This window comes from Hypanus sabinus, chromosome 17, assembly GCF_030144855.1.
Source record: "Hypanus sabinus isolate sHypSab1 chromosome 17, sHypSab1.hap1, whole genome shotgun sequence".
Taxonomy (NCBI): domain Eukaryota; kingdom Metazoa; phylum Chordata; class Chondrichthyes; order Myliobatiformes; family Dasyatidae; genus Hypanus; species Hypanus sabinus.
Window position 1 is genome coordinate 65,762,472 of NC_082722.1, and position 21,704 is coordinate 65,784,175.

At 43.7% G+C, this 21,704-nt stretch overlaps 1 protein-coding gene across 2 annotated transcripts in view; it reads right to left on the minus strand.

The window, feature by feature from the left end:
* Nucleotides 1-21,704, minus strand: part of LOC132407011 (meckelin-like) — a 150,755-nt gene that overhangs the window by 124,284 nt on the left and 4,767 nt on the right. The window contains exons 2-4 of one of the 2 annotated variants that reach the window (XM_059993234.1): nucleotides 8,461-8,543; nucleotides 7,663-7,741; nucleotides 5,485-5,560 (exon numbers count right to left, since the gene is read on the minus strand). In XM_059993234.1, the coding sequence (XP_059849217.1) occupies nucleotides 5,485-5,560; nucleotides 7,663-7,741; nucleotides 8,461-8,543 (238 nt within the window). Of the gene's footprint in view, nucleotides 1-2,713; nucleotides 3,245-5,484; nucleotides 5,561-7,662; nucleotides 7,742-8,460; nucleotides 8,544-21,704 lie in introns of those variants that run through there. The other variant, XM_059993235.1, reaches the window with a different exon arrangement.

A 21,704-nucleotide genomic window follows, 5' to 3' on the forward strand; every position in this document is an offset into this window, starting at 1 on the left:
TATTGCTTGCATAAAATCATCCTTCCAAGACAAACCAATCAGAATCAGAATCTGGTTTATTGTCTCTGACATCAGCTGTGAAATTTATTTTGAGGCAGCAGTAGAGTGCAGGCATAACAAATCACCATAAGGTATAACAAAATAAACTAAATAAATAGTGCAAAAGAAGAAAAACAAAGCAGCATCCTGGACCATTCATAAATCAGATGGAAGATGGGAAGAAGCTGCTCCTAAAACGTTGAATGTGGGCTCTCAGGCTCCTGTAACTCCTCCCTGATGATAGCAACTGGAAGAGGGCTTGTCCCAAACGGTGAGGGTCCTTAAAGGTAGATGTCACCTTCCTGCGGGATCACCTTTTCAAGATGAGCTTAAAAGTGGGGAGGGTTGTGCTCATGACGGAGCCGTCTGGGTTTATAACGCTTTGCACGCTCTTTTGATCCTGTGCATTGGAGCCTCCACACCAGGTGGTGATGCAACCAGTCAGAATGCCCTCCCCGGTACATCTGTAGAAATTCACCAGAGTCTTTGGTGACAAAGCAAGTCTTCCCGAACTCCGAATGAGGTATAGCCACTGGTGTGCCTTCTTCATGACTGCATCAGCTTGGTGGGCCCAGGATAAATCCTCTGATGATGACACCCAGGAACTTGAAGCAGCTCACCCTTTCCAACTCTGGTCCCTTGAAGTGTGTCCTCCCAGCTTCCCCTACCTGAAGATCACCCTCAGTTTTTGGTCTTGTTGATGTAGAGAGCGTGGTTGTTGTGACACTATTAGCCATGCATATCTTTTTCCACACCTCCACATCATCTTCTGAGAATTCTGCCAACAAATGAATCACTGACACTACCCTTACCACAGATCCTTATTGCATTCTCTCAGCTGCCTTCAATTTTCACCCTCCCCTCACATCTCTTATGCTCTATCTTCCTCTTTATTTATCTACCTTTATCTATCACCCACCTAATTCTATCTCTTAGCTCCCACCCTTGCCCTTCCCTGCCTGGCTCGATCTGCCCAACATATCTGAGTTCATCTCCAGCCTCTGTCTTCCCACCTGTCTACTTTTCACACCAGCTCTCTTCCCCTCTCCATTCTCAGACCTGGCGCAAGTTTTCAACCCGAAACGTCAACAGTTCCTTCATCCCCTCCTCCCGCAACAGATGCCCCTTGACCTACTGTGTTCCTCCAGCAGGTTATTTGTTGAAACGGATACTGCCATTCTCCAGTTTGAGTTCCCTTGGCAGGAACACCAGTGACATCTGATAGAAAGTTCAGTGAGGCCATTTCAGACTCACACTTTAATCTTAGTAAAGAAGGCCTTGTATAAACATGCCTACATTCATCAAATGACTGAACACAATCCAAACAACCCTCTCACACTCTCACCATTTTACCAACAAATTCAAACAATAAATACAATTCCTGACTAGGTAATTTTTCAGCCGTTTAACAAAAAAAAAGTCCAGCACTCCCTTGGGGACCTGCACAGGGTTTGTAAAAAAACCTCCACCACTAACACTGGAGTGATGCACATCTCCTCTATTTGATCTCTGCTGCAGATAGTTGGGTGTAGGAGTGAGGCTGAGGGAGGACTCAGGGAACTGGAGAGGGTTGGATCCAGACAATGGAAGGCATCAGTAGGAATGGGGGCTGGGAGTGATCTGGTGGTGCACATTGACAACACGATTGGGGAACTAAGGGGGGGGATAAAGTAAGCTGGTATCAGGAACAAGCTCCAAAATTCTTGGAAAAATGACTGCTCAGAAGGCAAGCCTTGGACCTCTCTGGTGATCTGGTCCCCGTCAATGCAGCAGTTCGCTTCAACTCCCTGAAGCCTATTTGCTCCAGGACAGCACAACATGTGCTGCAGTTCCACAAGGGTTTGGGTTGCACTCGGTAAACAGGGCTTCAAATTAGCTTCCTTTGCAAAGCAGGCAGAATCATTACAACACATGAACAAACTTTTAGCACCCCACCTAAATACTGCGAGAGGATCCCTATCGAGATGACAGACCCCCAACCGGTGCATTTCTTTTAAATGATTACAGGTAATTGGATTCCAAACTGGCTTCACATGACTAAAGCACTGAACACCATTGAACCTGTGAGAAACCATTCAGAAAAATCCCAGGTATGAATCCCACACTGAGTCAATGAGGAAGAACAGTTCTGTAGCGCCTCTTTTCCTAGCGTATCCGAACCGACTCACAATTAGATAGCCTACGGGGGTTTGCGAGCACAGAGCTTTGGAACCTCTTCGCCATGGGGGGCCGGTTGACAGAGGCTTAAAAGTGAGGCTGAAGTTTTCGAATAAAGTTTTTCCTTCGACTGCAGTTACCGACTCCGTGTCGTAATTCTAGCGCTGCTTGTAGCACACCGCTACAATTGGTGACCCCGACGGTCCAAACGATTTTTGGACCAGAAATGACCGACGCCGCCTCTGTTCATGCGGTTTCGTTGAAACTGCCGGGTTTCTGGACACAGCGCCCGGACCTATGGTTCTAGCAAGCCGAAGCCCAATTCCACGTTCGCCGGATCACCTCATTAGACACCCGCTACTACTACGTGGTGGGCTCCCTCGACCAGGACACAGCTGCCCAGGTCGCGGAGTTCGTACAGTCGCCCCCGGCAGACGGCAAGTACACGGAATTCAAAGCCCTGCTCCTCAGGACTTTCGGACTCTCACGGCGCGAGCGGGCTGCCCGTTTACTGCACCTGGATGGCTTGGGCTACAGACCTCCATCGGCTTTAATGAACGAGATGTTGTCTCTGGCCGAGGGACACACAGGCCTCATGTTTGAGCAGGCATTCCTGGAGCAGCTGCCCGAGGACATACGCCTGCTGCTGTCCGATGCGGATTTCAGTGACCCCCGGAAGGTGGCAGCCCGGGCGGACTTGCTGTGGAACGCCAAAAAGGCGAGCGGGGCGTCCATCGCACAGATCTCCCAGCCACGCTCCCGGCAGCAAACCAGTCCAGGCCCGGCCGCAGAGCCCACTAACCCCCGGCCCAATGACCGCTGGTGCTTCCTAGCGTATCCGAACCGACTCACAATTAGATAGCCTACGGGGGTTTGCGAGCACAGAGCTTTGGAACCTCTTCGCCATGGGGGGCCGGTTGACAGAGGCTTAAAAGTGAGGCTGAAGTTTTCGAATAAAGTTTTTCCTTCGACTGCAGTTACCGACTCCGTGTCGTAATTCTAGCGCTGCTTGTAGCACACCGCTACAGTTCCTCATTGTAATTATAACTTCATTTCAACAACTCAGTTCCTGAACCAGCCAGCAAAACCTTTATCACTACAGTTTAGCAACACCAGTGCCACTTGAATAAATTTGCACTGACATTGACTTTCTTTCTTCAAGGCAGACAGCAACAAAGATCATGGGGGTGGGGGTGGGGGGGGGGGAGAGAGGGTTGTACAGTGAGAGAGGATCTCACTGAACTATCAGCAGAGATTGCAGAGTCGCAGAGGTGGAGCAGGGAGAGAGGGTCTCAGTAAACTCCTGTCCAGCAGAGATCGCAGAGGGGAGTGGGAGGGAGGGTCTCACTAAATGCCTCACCAGCAGGGATCACAGAGGAGAGTGGGAGGGAGGGTCTCACTAAACGCCTCATCAGCAGGGATCACAGAGGAGAGTGGGAGGGAGGGTCTTACTAAATGCCTCACCAGCAGGGATCACAGAGGAGAGTGGGAGGGAGGGTCTCACTAAATGCCTCACCAGCAGGGATCACAGAGGAGAGTGGGAGTCAGGATCTCACTAAACGCCTCACCAGCAGGGATCACAGAGGGGTGTGGGAGGGAGGGTCTCATTAAATGCCTCACCAGCAGAGATCACAGAGGGGGAGCAGGTGTGCGGGTTTCACTTCCTTTCTTCTGTTCTGATTGGGTTCTTTCTTGGAAAACGTGTACAATTCATGCCTATTTTTTGGTTTTCTTGGTGAATGCTGCTTATATGATGCTATGCGTCTGCAATGCTGCTGCAAGCAAGTTGTCAATTCACCTGTGCATATACATAATTGTGCTTATGACAAAATTAATTTTGACTCTGACAAATCAGGTTTAGAAGTGAAAGGGAACAATGCTGTCCATTTAGCTCCATTCAAACTTCATAATTGAATCTCATGCAGTTGTGTTTGTTAATCCACAATCCTTCTCTCTGCCAAATACTGGATGCCAAATAAGAAATTCCATAACTAAGTATGTTGCTAAAAGTGCTTTACACTTATGACAGTGTGGCGAAGCACAGCTCCTATGCCATATTTAAGCCTGCAGAAGACACCACTGTCGCAGGTCAAATCAAAAGTGGTAACAAATCAGCCTTTAGGAGGAAGATTGAAAATCTGGCTGAGTGGTTCCATAACAATAACCTCTCACTCGATGTCAGCTAGACCAAATTCTGCAGAGAAATCATCGCAAACTCCGCATTGTCAACGCCATCCACATCAGATGGAAAAGGAAACGTGATTGTGTATGATCGTGAAGTATACTTAAAATGCCAATGAGGTCGATGGTGAAAACCTTTTGTGAGCAGTTTAAATTCCTTTTTGTGCTTGTAGCAAAAGATAAGTGCATGTTCACATGCTGTCGCAGGAAAGCAGCATCCATCATCAGGGACCCCCATCACCCAGGTCATGCTCTCTTCCCACTGCTGCCATCAGGAAGAAGGCACAGGAGCCTCAGTACTCACACCACCAGGTTCAAGAACAGTTATTACCCCTCAACCATCAGGCTCTTGAACCAAGGGGAATAACTTCATTCAACTTCACTTGCTTCATCATTGAAATCTTATTTATATTATTACTACTTTATATATGATATTTATTATTATTTCTTTCTTTTAGTATTGGCATTTTGCTGTTTTTTGCATGCTGGTTGAATGCCCAAATTGGTGCAATCATTCATTGATTCTATTATGGTTACTACTCTATTTTGGATTTATTGAGTATGCCCACAAGAAAATGAATCTTAGAGTTGTATACAGTGACATATATGTACTTCAGTAATAAATTTACTTTGAACTTCAGAACCTTAAAAAGAACTGCCTCCATAATAGCATGTGAACATTATTAGAGACTTACTAAACCTTCCAACAATACAGAGCAACAGATCAGCTTCAATAAGAATTTCCAAATTCTGATCCATTTTCTCCTGTAAAATCCCAGGAAGTGGACAAGAGGATCCAACCTGGCCACAATTTCTTACAGCCACTCATTGTCTGAACCATGAAGGAAGGTCCCATGGCCAATCACAACGTGGCAGCCAAAGCCTATAGAGCTGAATTCCCAGGAGACACAGGAAGATGAAAATCTTCCTTCAATCGAAAATCTGAGAAACAAATATGAAAAGGGACTAACTGGACTGGTTGGACAATAAAAAACTGGCATGCATTTGATGGGCCAATGGATGCCTCCTGCATTGGAAATGGTTCTACAGGCTTGGTCAAGAACAGCTGCGAACAACCTGATTATTCACGGACTGTGAAGGACTTACATGTTACCCGAAGCATTTGGTACAGTCTGGTTGGTACAGGTTTGACACTCTGCTGTCCTCAAAGCCAAATTCTCTGCTGCAAAAAGAAAAGATTGTGAATCCTTCCTGAATGCATAAAGTACAGAATCAGTTACATTCAGTCCATTGAATCTCCTTGATAACAGTAAGATAATTGCAGAAAAAGGCTATATAGAAACTGACGGCAAGAGTTGGGAGCAAGCTAGATGTATGTGAGATCACTCTCCTCAGGTCATTTCATCTTGTCTATTGGAACGCTTTGAAGTTACTAAAGATTTTAATAAACTGCCATTAAAAAAAAGTTTTCACATATGGGGAAGTAGCAAAACAAAGGACCAAAAGTAGGTCCTCTTGAATCTGTAGCAACATCAAATAGTTACAAAAAATTCAAAAGGACCATCTTTCCTGAGAGTTACACCTCCCCATCTTTTCTTCAATGTGACCCCACTTAAACGTTCATAAAATAATGTATCTAAATACTATAAATATTTGTCTCACATATCTTTGTGAACCAATGTCACATGCTTACTTGCCATGCATCTAGCAAATGGTGAGCATGTGGAACTCATATCCAAGAGGGGGAAGAAGTTGAAGTAAACTCCCAGGGTACAGTTAATATGCTGGGGGAGACAGAACGAAAACTGGCTTGAATACAGGAGTGAGAATAGGTGGTTGTGCTGACAGATACGGGCAAAGGAGGGGTTTCCAACCTTTTTTGTGCCATGGACCTTGACCATTAACCAAGGGGTCTGTGGAGCCCAGGTTGGAAACCCCTGGGAGCAAAAACAGAGTCTGGAATGGTTGGACTGAATTACCTGCTTCCGTCACATACATTCTGCCTAGTTTAATGAAGTGCTTGTGTTTTCCATCCAGAATGTAGACTCATGAATTTAAAATAAAATACAATTTTCAATTCAGCTCCACCCCAGAATTGATAAATGGGCTCTTTTGATTTGGGCCACTGACAGCAGGGTATTGTAGCACAGTGCTTAATGTAATTGTGCCTGTATGTAGATGTTTGGATTGCTGATCGAGTACACAGTGAAATCCTGTCAAGGTAATTCAGGAATTAAATCCAAGTAATTAAATAATTCAGAAATTGCTACAAACACTTAAAAGCATTCTCAGAATCAGAATCAGGTTAATTATAAAATGACATACAATACTGTGCAAAAGTCATAGGCATATATATAAAACAAAAGATTTTGACAAAGTACTGTAGCAATTTTATGTATTGCACTGCTCAGCTCTGGTAAAAAAAATCAAATTTCAAGACCTGTGAGTGATGATTACATCTGATTCTGATATGGGTCTCTATTGTGGACTGAGAGTGGGAAGGGGGCAGAAAGAGGGCAATCGTGGTTGGGAAAAGGGGAAGGGAGAGGGGAGGGAGTGCGAAGCATCAGAAAGACATTCTATAATGATCAATAAACCAGTTGTTTGAAATCAATTGCCTGATGTCTCAGGGTTGGGTATATCTGCACCCATGCCATTCCCCCCTGGCCTGGCACTCCTTCTCAGTTGCCCGACCCAAAGCCCCGGTGCTCTACCCTCAACATTCCCAACGTTCTTTGCGCCTACCAAAGTTACAAAATCGCTCTCCACCCCATGTTGACAAATACAGTACTGCAAAAATTTTAGGCACCCTAACTATATACTGTACTGTATATGTGCCTTTGACTTTTGCACAATACTGTATGTCATGAAATTTATTGTTTGCTGAAATCAACTAGCTAATCTGTAATATGAAATCAGAAGATAGGAACAGGAGTGGTCCTCTCTGGCGTTGAATGTTATTCCTGACCCTTGATACTGATTGAAGCTGTAAATATATCGCCAACATACCCAATAAAGATCGAAACTGATGCATCTCCTTCTTTAGAAATAGCCAGCACTTAAGTTCAGTGATAATTGAATGGGCAACAAATATTGACCTTGGCAGAGATGCCCACATCTTGTGAGTACTCCCTCTAGCCTCTGTGAAATGGAAACACGTGAGGAACCTGGGGTCTGTAGCTCTCTGATCTATGGACAATTTCAGGTCACAACCCCTTCTCCAGGGGTTGCATGGTCTCGCAGAAGTAACCAATCCACTACCCTGAATGATGAGTACTGAACCTGCAGGTGTAGTCGAGCCAGGCTACAACTAGGAAGTCCTACCTTGGACCTGTGAGTCTCCACATTGCTTACAGTCTGTGCACGTCAAACAGAACCTCCTGTCCACCGACACAACTTGATTCTACACAGTGCGCAAAATTAACATTGTTAGTGACTTGCATTCCATAACGTAGAAAGGAACAACACAAAAGGACTGATGATCAGAAGTTCAATCTTCCTAATGTTCAAATGTTGTGAAATTTTTTGTCTTGTGGCAGCAGAACAGTACAACACATTTCAAAATTATAAGTTGCAATAAAAAGTAAATAAATTAATAGCATGAAAAAGAAATCTGTATTAATTTTTATTTAAACTTATGGTAATTTTTAAAGTCTTGAACAGTGCTAAAAATGGAGATGGAGGATCAACAAGCCATCAAGTTGGAAGCATCACGTAACAGTTTGGCCGCTATAGCTGAGTGCTTGTTCCAATATTTACTCTGGAGTGATGATACTCCAATAAGTGAGGATCATGACAAAGCACTTTGCCATTAAACTCAAAGAATTAGATATTTGAGGCAAGGAAGGAGTCTGATTTGAGCCACTGTGTGCATCCCAGCCAGAAATGGACACTTCAGGGCTTTAGGTCCTTGGGCTTCCAATTAGCATCGTTTCAGGACCTGATCCAGGCATTTTTCTTTTTGAAGTGAGGTTTTGCCTCCACTTTTTAAGGCAGTGATGTCCTGGGGGCTTACTCTGGCACAGTGCCAGTGCACCAACTTTCCCATGCAGTCTAAAACCCACTAAGCCCAGCAAGTTGAATGGTGAGGAGTGAGTGACTCATTTTCCTTCAGTTACTTACATTTTGGCTGCATGGAATGCACTGTGCTAAAGGTGATCCAGTGTTGATCATGGCATAACCATCCTTACAGATACAGCGGAGACCTGGGGTAGAAACAAAATTATTTAAACTACACCTGCTTGTCAGTCATCTTTATTTCAAGCATAAGAGGGCCAACTCAGTGCACCTGATCAGCTATTCTCCTTTCTATCAACCCCTCTACCCCTTCTCTCCTGGGCCCACTAAGGCCACATCATTCTATCACAGGAACTGATCTTAACACCATTCGCAAGGAGAGAACTTATTCACATTCAGTATGATACAGGAGCAGAATTAGGCCATTTGGCCTATTGAATTTGCACCACCATTTTATCGTGGCTGATTTATTACTCCTCTCAATCTCATGTACAAGTTCAAAGGTCAACGTAAATTTATTATCATTGTACATATCACCAAATACAACCCTGAGATTTATTTTCTTGTTGGCATCCACAGTAGAACAAAGAATACCATAGAATAACTACACAAATACTGATAAGCAACCAATGTACAAAAGAAGAAGACAATCTGTACAAATACAAAAACAAAATGATTAATAAATAATAGGGAGAACATAAGCTCTAGAGTCCTTGAAAGTGAGTCTATTGGTTATGGAATCAGTTCAGAGTCAAGGTGAGTGTTGTTTTCCTGCTGGTTCAGGAGCTTCGTAGCTGAAGGGTAACTGTCTTCTCCCTGTAACCTCTGACACCCTTAATATCAACTTTAAATATATCCAGTGACTTGGCCTCCATAACCATCTGTGGCAATGAATTCCACAGATTCAGCAACACCCTCTGGTTAAAGAAATTTTTCCTCATCTGTTCTAAAAGGCTGGGGCCCTTGCCATGATCAACCATTTGCCAGTCCTGTAAATTTGAGTCGGGTCCTAGAAGGTGTTGGATTAGGGTTTAAATTGACAATTTTCTTGTAGCTTAACTTTCTTTATGCTTGCTTTCAAGTTTGTATAATCACCTGTTAGTCTGTAAATGTTCAGTGGATTTTCAGTAATTTGAACAATAACTAGTCCAGCAATTTTGTAGTTTATTTCTGTAAGCCTGAGACATCATTGCAGTGTAACTAAATCACAGATGGTCCCATAGGCTGTAAGGCCAATCCATTGGGTATATTTGAAGCGGAGGTTGATAAAGTCTTGATTAGTAAGGGCATCAAAGGTTATGGGGAGAAGGTGAAGAATGGGTTGAGAGGGATAATAAATCAGACATGATGGAATGGCAGACTGGACTCAATGGGCTGAATGGCCCAATTCTGTTCCAATGTCTTATGGCCTTACAGATTTGCCAAAAGAAGTTAGATTAAAAAAAAGACTATTTTGATTCTTTGGATGTGGAAGCTTTGGACAGTGTGTAGAGATTTACCAGGATGCTGCCAGGATTAAAGTGTGTGCCTTATGAGGAAAGGTTACCAACCTGTGCCCCACAGACCCATTGGTTAATGGTAGGGGTCCATGGCATAAAGAAGTTTGGGTACCCCTGCATTAGAGGAAAGGCTGAGCGAGCTAGGGCTTTTCTCTTTGGAGCAGAGGAGGATGAACAGTGACTTGATAGAGGTATAGACGTTGATAAGAGGCATTGATAGACTGGACAGACAGTGATTTTCCCAGGGAAGCAATGGCCAACATGAAAGGACATACTTTTAAAGTGATTGGAGGGAAGGTATAGGGGGGATATCAGAGATAGGTCTTTTTTTTCAAACACAGAGAGTGGTAGGTGCATGAAACACACTGCCAGGAGTGGTGATAATAGCAGATGCATTAGGGACATTTAAGTGACCCTTAAGGCCGATTTATACTTGTGCTTATGGGCTATGCCATAGGCCTGATTTTCACTTCTGCATAGGCTCTATGCTGTAGCGAGCATGCGTTGGTGTGCGCCAAAACGCTAGTCGGCGGTGGGGTTTCTATGCCACTGTGTTGAGTTTCTTCATGAGAGACATGGACGAGGAAATGCATTTCAAACATTTTCACATGCTGGCAGGTAGGTTTGATGATTTGGTTCATCTATTTTGCATCGGTGTACTGACATGGCGGAGAAGAAGCAACCAGAAATGCTTAGGAGAAAATGCGATGCTACCAAGCTGACCAATCACAGTTGTTACAGTCTGCATTGCCATGACGTGCGAGTTACTTTTTGGGGAGGTGCACATCACCCTATGGCATAGGGTACGCGGTAGCTATGGCGTAGATGTGATGCAAAAGTATAAATCAGGCTTTAGATAGGCACAAGGATGAAAGGAAAATAGAGGGCTATGTGGGAAGGAAGGGTTAGATTGATCTTGGAGTTGGTTAAAAGGTTGGCACAACATTGTGGGCTGAATAGCCGGCGCAGTGTTGTACTGTTCAATGTTAATTTCCTTATCTATCTAGTTTGAACTTGTTTCTGATATGAAGCTCAACTATGAGGCAAGGTATTATGCTCAGAGAATTGTTTTCTTTTCCCTCCTCACCTGCAATAGAGGGAGTTGGTTACAGTCACAGTTAATTCCCTACTTCAGTGTTTTATTGCTATTTAACTGCCATGAACAGCTAATAAAACTGTAAGCACAAGGTTTGCGGCTCACTCTTGATTTCCACAGAACCTTCTAGACAGTACCACCTGCAGATCCAACAAAGGAGACTTCAGGGCCACAAGACCACGGAAGGAACTCCCTCCACCAGCTTCTCAGCCCACCGATATCCTTGTGATCTGGAAGAGCAGACACTCCCAGCTTCCGGTCTCAAGCTCACCTTCTTACGCAGGCCTGCGCGGGAGACCTCTGGGAAACTGTCCAAGAAAGCTGGAGCTGGGCGATCTGGAATGAACGGCCAACACTTTTGCTTCTGAGTTCAAAAGCTGTGGGTTCAAGTCCCACTTAGAGCAATACTTAAATCAGCGGTCCTCATTTGTGGGTCAAAGACTCACCTTTTGCAGCTTTTCTGCCCTGGGTACATACCTGATCCACTGCTTTACAGAGTTGCAGGGATAAGAGTCAAGCGGAATTGGTTACTGGAAGCAAGATAAATCTATGGTCATGCTTTTCTACCCTCCACCACCTGAATTCACGCATCACCCACTGGATCCTGTTGCTTCCCCTACTCTTCTATTCTAGCTTCTTCTCCCCCTTCCTTTCCAGTCCTGATGAAGGGTCTCCACCTGAAACATCGATAGTTTAATTCCTCCCCATAGATGCTGCCTGTCATGCTGAGGTTCTCCAGCATTTTGTGTGCTGTGATCCAAAATTCCAGCATCCGCAATATCTCTTTTATCTCCATTTCCTCTGGTCCCCGACTGCACGTGCCAAGTAAGGAGCTCTCAAAAACATCTTCAGGCACCAAATTAACATGTCCTTGCAGAACCTTTACAATGTCATCACACAAGATCCCAACTGGGGCTCATGACGCCAGCAGACCCACCAACTTCTCAAGGGTCTCAAGTTCTAGGATCAGCAACGTCCCCATTTTATCACCAAGTTGACATTTACTAAAATGATTGACGACTGGCTGTAGATTAATCTTCTCCAAGAGAAATTAATCAAATGTACAATGTTAATAAACACAAGAGAAAAAAATTGATCATTTTCCTTCCACAGCAGAGACTACTTAACCGAATTGCTTCAATATAAGTAATTGCTGGAGGCTGAATGCATAAAGCTAATAATACAGGTTAATAAATGTTTAAGTAGCAAAGGAATATTTAGCAGCAAAATCTAATATGTAATATATAAACCTCATATGTACCTACTCTTTCTGCTTCCTCATTTTCATTCTTTTCACTTCCCCATTTGCATTCTCAGAATTCAGCAGCTCAAGGTCATTAACTTAAAAGCCTGAATTGCAAAGACATCTTGATAAAATTGATCATTTGAGTTCCTCAGTCTCTCTCTTCACAGCTTAATGATCTAGGTGCACAAACCATTCATATTACTCTCACTGTATTAATGGAAATCTAGTTTCTGTGAATTGCAGGCAGTCCATTTGACCTTCACAAGTCCTTCCTACCTGGGACATAAATGATACATACAGATAAACATTACAGTGAACTTTCTGAGATTTATATATTCTGACCAAATGCAATGAGGTAAGTTTTAATAGCAACATCCACTGCCATCCAGCTACCACTGGATGTAACCTACTTGGCACTTCAGTGCCAAGAACCAAGAGAATGCTAAACTCGAAAACTTCCACAGATGTACTGAAGAGAGCAGCCTAACAGGCTGCATCACTCTCTGGTATTGGTGGGGGTGGGGGGGGGGGGGGTTGACTACTGTACAAGATCAAAAGAATCTCCAGAAAGTTGTAAAATTAGTCAGCTCCATCATGGGTAACTAGCCTCCATAGTATCCAGGACATCTTCAAGGAGATGAGTCTCAGAAAGGTGGCATCCATTATCAAGGTCCCCATCACCTGGGACATTGTTGCCATCAGGGAGGAGGTACAGAAGCCTGAAGGCACACGCTCAACAATTCAGGAACAGCTTCTTCCCCTCTGCCATCTGTTATTCTAAATGGACATTGAACCCATGAACAAAACCTCACTTTTTATAATTTCTGTTTTTGCACTATTTTTAATTTTACTATTGAATATATATATATAAAATTCCAGTAATTGATTTTTTCCACACATTCAGTTATTGATTTCTTCCTACATTTATCACTTATTGCATTGTTCTGCTGCCGGTACGTTAACAAATCTCATGACATGCTGGTGATATTAAACCTGATTCTGATTCTGTTAGGATGTTACGTTTTGAATGAGATTATAACATAATTAGGTCTTGATTTGTTTTTCTTTGTCATTTTTAATTTTGCTCCTTGTCAGGGGTCATTTTTAATTTCTTGGCAATTTTTTTGTTTAAAAGCAGGACTTCAGGTGAAATGAATGAACTTTCTGTTTCTACAATGATGTCTATAAGTAAGATTCAAATAGATCTCAAAACAAACATTCAAAATCTTCCATTACCACATTTTTTTAAACTGATGCCAACATCCTTCACTCACCACCCAAGTTATCCTGATATGGTATTTGGTTAAGACTGGTCAGAGATTTGGTCCCACAAGTATTTTCATCATCAGCGTTTTCTCTGAGGATTGGCACCTTGTTGTGGCGGAGAGGCTTGTGAGTTCTTGAAATGCCAAGAGCAATGCCGCCCGGAGCTTAGCTCCTGGTAGGGTCACCCACGGCAGTAAAGTCAAGGGGAAGATCCAGACAAAGAGCGATCCAACTAAGACCTCAATGGTGGAGCTGGCAGAAGATAATGACACATCACAACGGCAACGCAGGTGGAGGAAGGAGGCAGCAGTGGAGGGTCCCCAGTCCTCTTGCACTGAAGAGCTAATCTGCCAGGGACTCTATGGTGCCTGTCCATGCAGCAGCCTCCCACCCATCATTAAACAAAGTCACACACATGCATTCTCCTTTAGGGGAAAAACACGTCAACAGAACATCATATCATCTCGAGCGATCTCACTACTACTAATGATAAAAAATTAACTCATCAGGAAACAAGTGTACTGCTTCCATCAATCCCTCACTCCTCCGTAACCCTAACCTCCTTCATCAATCCTTCATTTCGTAACCCTAAACCCCTTCATCAATCCCTCACTCCGTAACCCTAACCTCCTTCAACAATCCCTCACTCCATAATCCTAAACCCCATCATCAATCCCTCACTCCGTAATCCTAAACCCCTTCATCAATCCCTCACTCCGTAACCCTAAACCCCTTCATCAATCCCTCACTCCATAATCCTAAACCTCTTCATCAATCCCTCACTCCGTAACCCTAAACCCCTTCATCAATCCCTCACTCCGTAACCCTAAACCCCTTCATCAATCCCTCACTCCATAATCCTAAACCTCTTCATCAATCCCTCACTCCGTAACCCTAAACCCCTTCATCAATCCCTCACTCCGTAACCCTAAACCCCTTCATCAATCCCTCACTCCATAATCCTAAACCTCTTCATCAATCCCTCACTCCATAAACCTAAACCCCTTCATCAATCATTCATTTCATAACCCCTTCATCAATCCCTCACTCTATAACCCTAACCTCCTTCATCAATCCTTCATTTCGTAACCCCTTCATCAATCCCTCTCTGTAAACCTAAACCCCTTCATCAATCCCTCACTCCATCACCCTAAACCCCTTCATCAATCCCTCACTCCATCACCCTAAACCCCTTCATCAATCCCTCACTCCATCACCCTAAACCCCTTCATCAATCCCTCACTCTATAACCCTCAACCCCTTCATCAATCCCTCACTCCATAACCCTAACCTCCTTCATCAATCCTTCATTTCGTAAACCCTTCATCAATCCCTCACTCTGTAACCCTAAACCACTTCATCAATCCTTCACTCTATAACCCTCACCCCCTTCATCAATCCCTCACTCTATAACCCTCACCCCCTTCGTCAATCCCTCACTCCATAACCCTAACCTCCTTCATCAATCCTTCATTTTGTAACCCTAAACCCCTTCATCAATCCCTCACTCTGTAAACCTAAACCCCTTCATCAATCCCTCACTCTATAACGCTCACCCCCTTCATCAATCCCTCACACTGTAACCCTAAACCCCTTCATCAATCCCTCACTCTATAACCCTCACCCCCTTCATCAATCCCTCACTCTATAACCCTCACCCCCTTCGTCAATCCCTCACTCCATAACCCTAACCTCTTTCATCAATCCTTCATTTTGTAACCCTAAACCCCTTCATCAATCCCTCACTCTGTAAACCTAAACCCCTTCATCAATCCCTCACTCTATAACGCTCACCCCCTTCATCAATCCCTCACTCTGTAACCCTAAACCCCTTCATCAATCCCTCACTCTGTAACCCTAAACCCCTTCATCAATCCCTCACTCTGTAACCCTAAACCCCTTCATCAATCCCTCACTCTGTAACCCTAAACCCCTTCATCAATCCCTCACTCCGTAACCCTCACCCCGTAACCCTAACCCCCTTCATCAATCCCTCACTCCGTAATCCTAAACCCCTTCATCAATCTCTCACCCCGTAACCCTAACCCCCTTCATCAATCCCTCACTCCGTAATCCTAAACCCCTTCATCAATCTCTCACTCCGTAATCCTAAACCCCTTCATCAATCTCTCACCCCGTAACCCTAACCCCCTTCATCAATCCCTCACTCCGTAACCCCCCCTTCACATCATCCCCACATTTTCCCCTCTCCACAACCCATTCCCACAGATTAGCACATTGTGGAAACCAACCTCCACTCCATAGACTCAGTCTACACTTCTCACTGCTTTGGTAAAACAGCCACCATTATCAAAGACCCCTCTGACCCCAGACATTCTCCCTTCTCCCATCAAGCAGAAGGTACAAAAGCCTAAAAGCACATACCCACCAGGTTAGTGGACGGTTTCTATCCACTGATATTGAATGGGTTCCTGGTAGGGTAAAATAGATTCTTGATCTCACAATCTACCTCGTTATGATCTTACACCTTGTGGTCTACCTGCACTACATTTTCTCTGTAGCTGTTACACTTTACTCTGCATTGTTATTGTTTTACTTTGCTCACCTCAATGCACTCTATAACAATTTGATTTGTATGAACAATATGCAAGACAAGCTTCTCACTTTAACTTGGTACATCAGACATTAAGAAACCAATTCGAATTCCACTCCTCCCCTCCTTACTCACAACAACTTTGCTTCAAGGCCAGAGGCGTACAACTCCACCATGGATGGTCCGAAGCTCAGCTGTGAAAAAGAGGGTTGGGCACAGGGCTGGCAATTCCAACCCATAAAAACAGTGCTACAGAAACCCCAACAGAATCTCTAAGTCCTCATCCCTGGGAGATCAAGGATCCTCGAAGATGTGCTGCACCTGAAGACAACTCAAAAGACTGGCTAGGGTCTGAGGACTCTAGCGAGCTACTGTCGGTGGCCTGTGCCCCGGCAGGGGTGATGAAGTAAGAAATTAAGCAGATGGTGTACATGACACTCCACTACTGTGCCTGCTGTTCAGTAACTAGAGGGACATGAGAGAGTTGTCAGAAGGATCAGGTAGGCATTTCTAGCAAAGCACTTGTTTCCCTGAGGGACCTGTACCAGACATCAGCTTCCTCACAGATACAACATCGAGCTGCTAAAAGCCTTACTCTTGGTAGTCAGTGAGGTACTGGTGTTGGTTCAAAAAATCAGATACTTTGCAAATGTAAACTAGTCCAAGTTAAAAACTGCACAGAAAAGGAGCAGAGTAAATTATCATAAATTTCTAGCTCAGCAGAATGCTGCATAAAGATAATATCATGTAAGATTCAAATGTCAATCTACATGGAAAAATAGTAGATGCATTTAACATGTCAGTCAGTAATATTGATGTAATACTTTCAAAAAGTAAGCAGATAATCCAGATAAAGAATGAGACTTGTAACTTTAAAGTTTATACTGCAGACGAATAGACATTCACAGCAGCACAAACAGCATGAACTAATAACAGGATATTTATTGCTGTGATTTATTTGGATACAAAATCCAGAGTAGGGGCAGGCCATTTGGCTCTTCTCTCCATTCAATGTGGTTTCGGTGCCATATTTCCACTCCCGGTGGCGCCTGATGCCTTTTCTATCTCCATATGTTTTCAGCATCTCCAAGTATAATCAGTCAGCTAGTACAATGCATTCTATTAGACCAAATGAAAATTGTCATCCCAAACTTCTGCATTATTTATCAAAGAAAAATAAAGTTTTATCATTTATATTCTGTCAGGTTATGATGCTTCAGAGTGTAACCTTTCACTTCAAGTGCACACTTATCTCAGTCTGACATTCAACTTAGTACCAGGTTTAGAGGGCATGTGCTATCACAAAAGGCTGGATAAATTTGGGTTGTTTTCTTTTCAAGTGCCAGAGGCTGAGGGGAGATTGGATAGAGGTTGACAAGATTATGAGAGGCACAGAGTGAACAGAGAGTATCTGTTTCCCATAGTTAGGGTCTCTAATACATGCTTTGGAGATGAGAAGGGGTAGGTCAAAGGAGTTGTGAGGAGAAAGTATTTTTCTCAGAGCACGGTGGATGCCTGGAATGCACTGCCTGTTTTGGTGATAGAGGCAAATACATTAGAGGCTTTTAGGAGACATTTGGATAGGCACACGGGTGTAAAGAAGATGGGGGGGTGGATATGGACATGATGTAGGTGGGAGGGATTAATGTTTGGATGACTTTGATTTGCTTTTTAGTTGGTCTGACACAACATTGTGGGCTGAATGACATTTTCCTGTGCTGTATCTTTCTGTGTACACAGTAATTGAATTATGCTGATCAAGTTCAATTTTATTGTCACCTGACTGCAGATACAGTACTGTGCAAAATTTTTAGGCACATATATATAGAGAGGGACTCTAAGGCCTTGCACAATGCTGTAGTAATTTCATGTATTGCACTGTACTGCTGCCATAAAAAAATTCATGACATATGTGTGTGATGATAAACCTGATTCTGATATGGGTCTCTGCTGTGGACTGAGAGTGGGAAGGGGGCCAGGGAGAGGGTAATCATAGTTCAGAAAAGGGGAAGGGAACGGGGAGGAAGTGGGAGACACCAGACAGGTATTCTGTAATGATCAACAAACCAGTTGTTTGGAATCAAATGACCTTGTCTGGTGTCTCAGGGCTGGGTGTGTCTGCACCTGCACCATCCCACCCTGGCCCTGGCATTCCTCCTCTATCACCTGTCCCACACCCATCTTGCAATGCTCCATCCTTGCCATTCTTAACATCCTCTACTCCTGTCAGATCTGCAAACTCACTCTCCGCCCCACATCGACAAATACAGCATTATGAAAGATTCTTAGGCAGCCTAGCTATATATATACGTGCTCCAGACTTTGCACAGTACAGTACATACAACCAGATGAAACAACATGCTTCCCAGCTACAGCACACCCACAAAACAAGTATCACACACAGCACAAGGAACTAAATATTACCATAAATAAGTTAATAAAATACAAATCAAAAGGCATGCAGTGCGTAGCACAGGTAAACATTCAACAGTAACACACTCAACCACAAGCACAGAGATTCTGCAGATGCCGGAAATCCACAGCAACACACACAGAATGCTGGTAGAACTCAGTAGGTCAAGCAACATCTATAGAAATGAATAAACAGTCAACGTTCCAGTTCACTGCCCTAGTGACAAGACCTTGGTGATGGCAGGGTATTCATTAGCCTCAGAGCCTGAGGGAAAAAGCTGTTTCCCATTCTGACAGTCCTAGTCCAGATGCTCCTGTACCTCCTTCCTCATGATACTAGGTCAAAGAGATTGTGGGATGGGTGATAAAGACCCTCAGCAATGCTTTGGACCCTTCAGCTACAACGCTCCTGGTAAATGTCACAGGAGAGACTCCAGTGATCCTATCAGTGGTTTTTACCGTGCTCTGTAGGGTCTAGCATTCCGACACCTTGCAGCTTCAATGATGCAGCCAGACAGGACACTCTTGAGAATGCATCGGCAGTAAGTTTTAGAATGGGTACAGGAAGCCTTAAGCACCTCAAACTCCTCTGGAAGTGTAGATTGTGCTGTGCCTTCTCGACTAGTGAGGAGGTCCTGTGGGTCCAGGTTCGATTGTCCATTACGCGCACACCAAGGAACTTTGTGCTCTTCGCACACTCAACAAAACCAATCATGTGCAATGCAGAGTGGTCAACTTGTGCCTTCCTGAAGTCCAAAATCATCTCTTTTGTCTTGTCCACATTGAGATTCAAGTTGCTGTTCCCTTGCCACGTGTCAAGCCTCTCTACCTATTCTCTGTATGCCGACTCATCATTGTTGCTGATGAGATCACAAGATAAAGGAGCAGAGAAGCAGGCCATTTGGCCCATCAAGTTTGCTCCACCACTCCACCACGAGCTAAACTATTCTCCCATCTAGTTCCAATTTCTGGCTTTTTCCCCATATCCCTTGATACCCTGACTAATTAGATACCTATGAATCTCCTCCTTAAACACCCTCAATGATCGGACCTCTACAGCTGTATGTGGTAGCAAATTCCATAAATCCATGAACCTCTGGCTAAAAAAAAATTCTCCTAATCTCTATGGGTACCCTCTAATTCTAAGACTGTGGCCTCTTGTCCTGGACTCACCCACCAAGGGAAACAGCCTTTCCACATCTACTCTGTCCAACCCTTTCAACATTCAAAATGTTTCTATGAGATCCCCTCTCATTCGTCTATACTCTAATGAATACATTCCAAGAGCTGACAAACACTCATCATATGTTAGCCCCTGCATTCCAGGAATCATCCTCGTAAATCTTCTCTGAACTCTCTCCAGCCACTGTAGAATCATCAGCCAACTGGATGATGTGGTTTGAGCAGAATCTGACGGTACAATTGTGAGTCAACAGTGGAGCGACCACACAGCCCTGGGGGGCACCAGCATGATAAGAGCTTGAGATGTTGATGCCAACTTAGACTGACTGGGGTCTTTCCATCAGGAAGTCCAAAATCCAGTTACAGAGAGGCATGTTGAGTCCCAATGAGGACAGTTTACCCACCAGACTCTGAGGGGCAGTCCTGTTAAATGCCAAGATGAAGTCAATGAACAACATCGTTTTCTAGGTGGGACAACATGGAGTGGAGGGCTGAGGCTACAGCATCATCAGCGGACTGGTTTCAGTGGTCGGCGAACCAGAAAGGGTCTGGAAGGTGGAATTATATACAATCCATTACCAGCTGCTTAAAGCATATTTGTTGAAGTCAGGGATACTTGGCAGTAATTGTTTGGGTCAGTTACCGTCGCTCCCTTGGGTGGCTGCCATGAAGCCTAGAGGGTTAGTGGACTGTTTCAAAGAGACATTAAAGAAGCAGTTTATATGCCAGAATTCAATACATTTATCTGTTTAAGAATTTTTTTAAAAAATCAAGTAATTAAACAAGGGTCAAATTCTGAAAATCAAAACCTGCAGAAACTGAAAATCAAAAATAAAAACAGGAAAATTTGCAAGTGAGGCAACATCTGGGGGTTGAGCATTGACTAATTTCTGGAAGGATCACAACTCCTGGAAGTTTGAACATGATGAACTAAGAGAAAGTCTGAGGGAAGTACATTAAACAGTGCTACTGGGGTCATGCTAGAAGTGATGCTTCTCAAACTAAAATTGCCAATCTTGCATGGATGACAACAGCATCAAACTACATTTTTATAAGCACCTTTGCTGTTGCCAAAATGTCCCCAGTCTATTTAACTAGACTCACTGAAAGATATTAAAAGACCAGAGGATTGGTCAATGTGTTCCGCATAAAACATCCATTCACATTTTGACTTCTCAAGAACATGGACACCTTGTGCAACTTCAAACTCTTTACCAGTAGGGGGAACAAATAAAGATACCATAAACACCTACAATGTTTATTTGTAACTCCAAGACTAAAAATACAAAAGAATAACTTAAACATCTTCACATTAGGATCGTTAACCTATTTAAACCAGTGTAGGGGCTTGGTGTCATATTCATATCACTGTGCATCAAGAGGCTTTCTGAGATCCCATTTCTCAGCTTGGCTTCCAATCTCTTATTAACCTATTCAAATTTTTTTTTAATCTATATATCTCAGGGTTAAATTTTTAATTAACCTTGCATTTGAGGAAAAATACTGGAAACACTCAGCATGTCAGGCAGCATCTGTGGAGAGAGAAACAGAGTTAAGTTTCATGTATGAGGTACTTTCATCTCAGACCTGAAACAATCACTTTTCCCTTTTCCACAGGTATTGCCTGACATGCTATTTCCAGCATATCCTATCTTTACTTCATATTTCCATCATCTGAGTTCTTTTAGACCACAAGATAGGAGCAGAATCACGTCCTTCAGCCCTTTGAGTCTGTTCCATTATTCAATTGTGGCTGATTTATATTCCCTCAACCCCAGTTGTTTGCCTTCCCCCATAGCCTTTGACTCCCTTACCAATCAAGAACCAATCAACCTCCACTTTAAATATACCCAATGACTTGATCGCCGACACCTTTGGCAATAAATTCCACAGATTCACTGCCCTCTGGCTCAAGAAATTCCTCCTCACCTCTGTTCTAGAGGGATGTCCTTGTTTTCTGAGACTATGCCCTCTGGTCCTAGACTCTTCTGATACAGATTGAGTACCCCTTCTCGGAAATTCCAAAATCCGAGAAGCTCCGAATTTTGAATTTTTTTGGAGCGCTGACATTATGTCACAAATGGAGAATTCAAC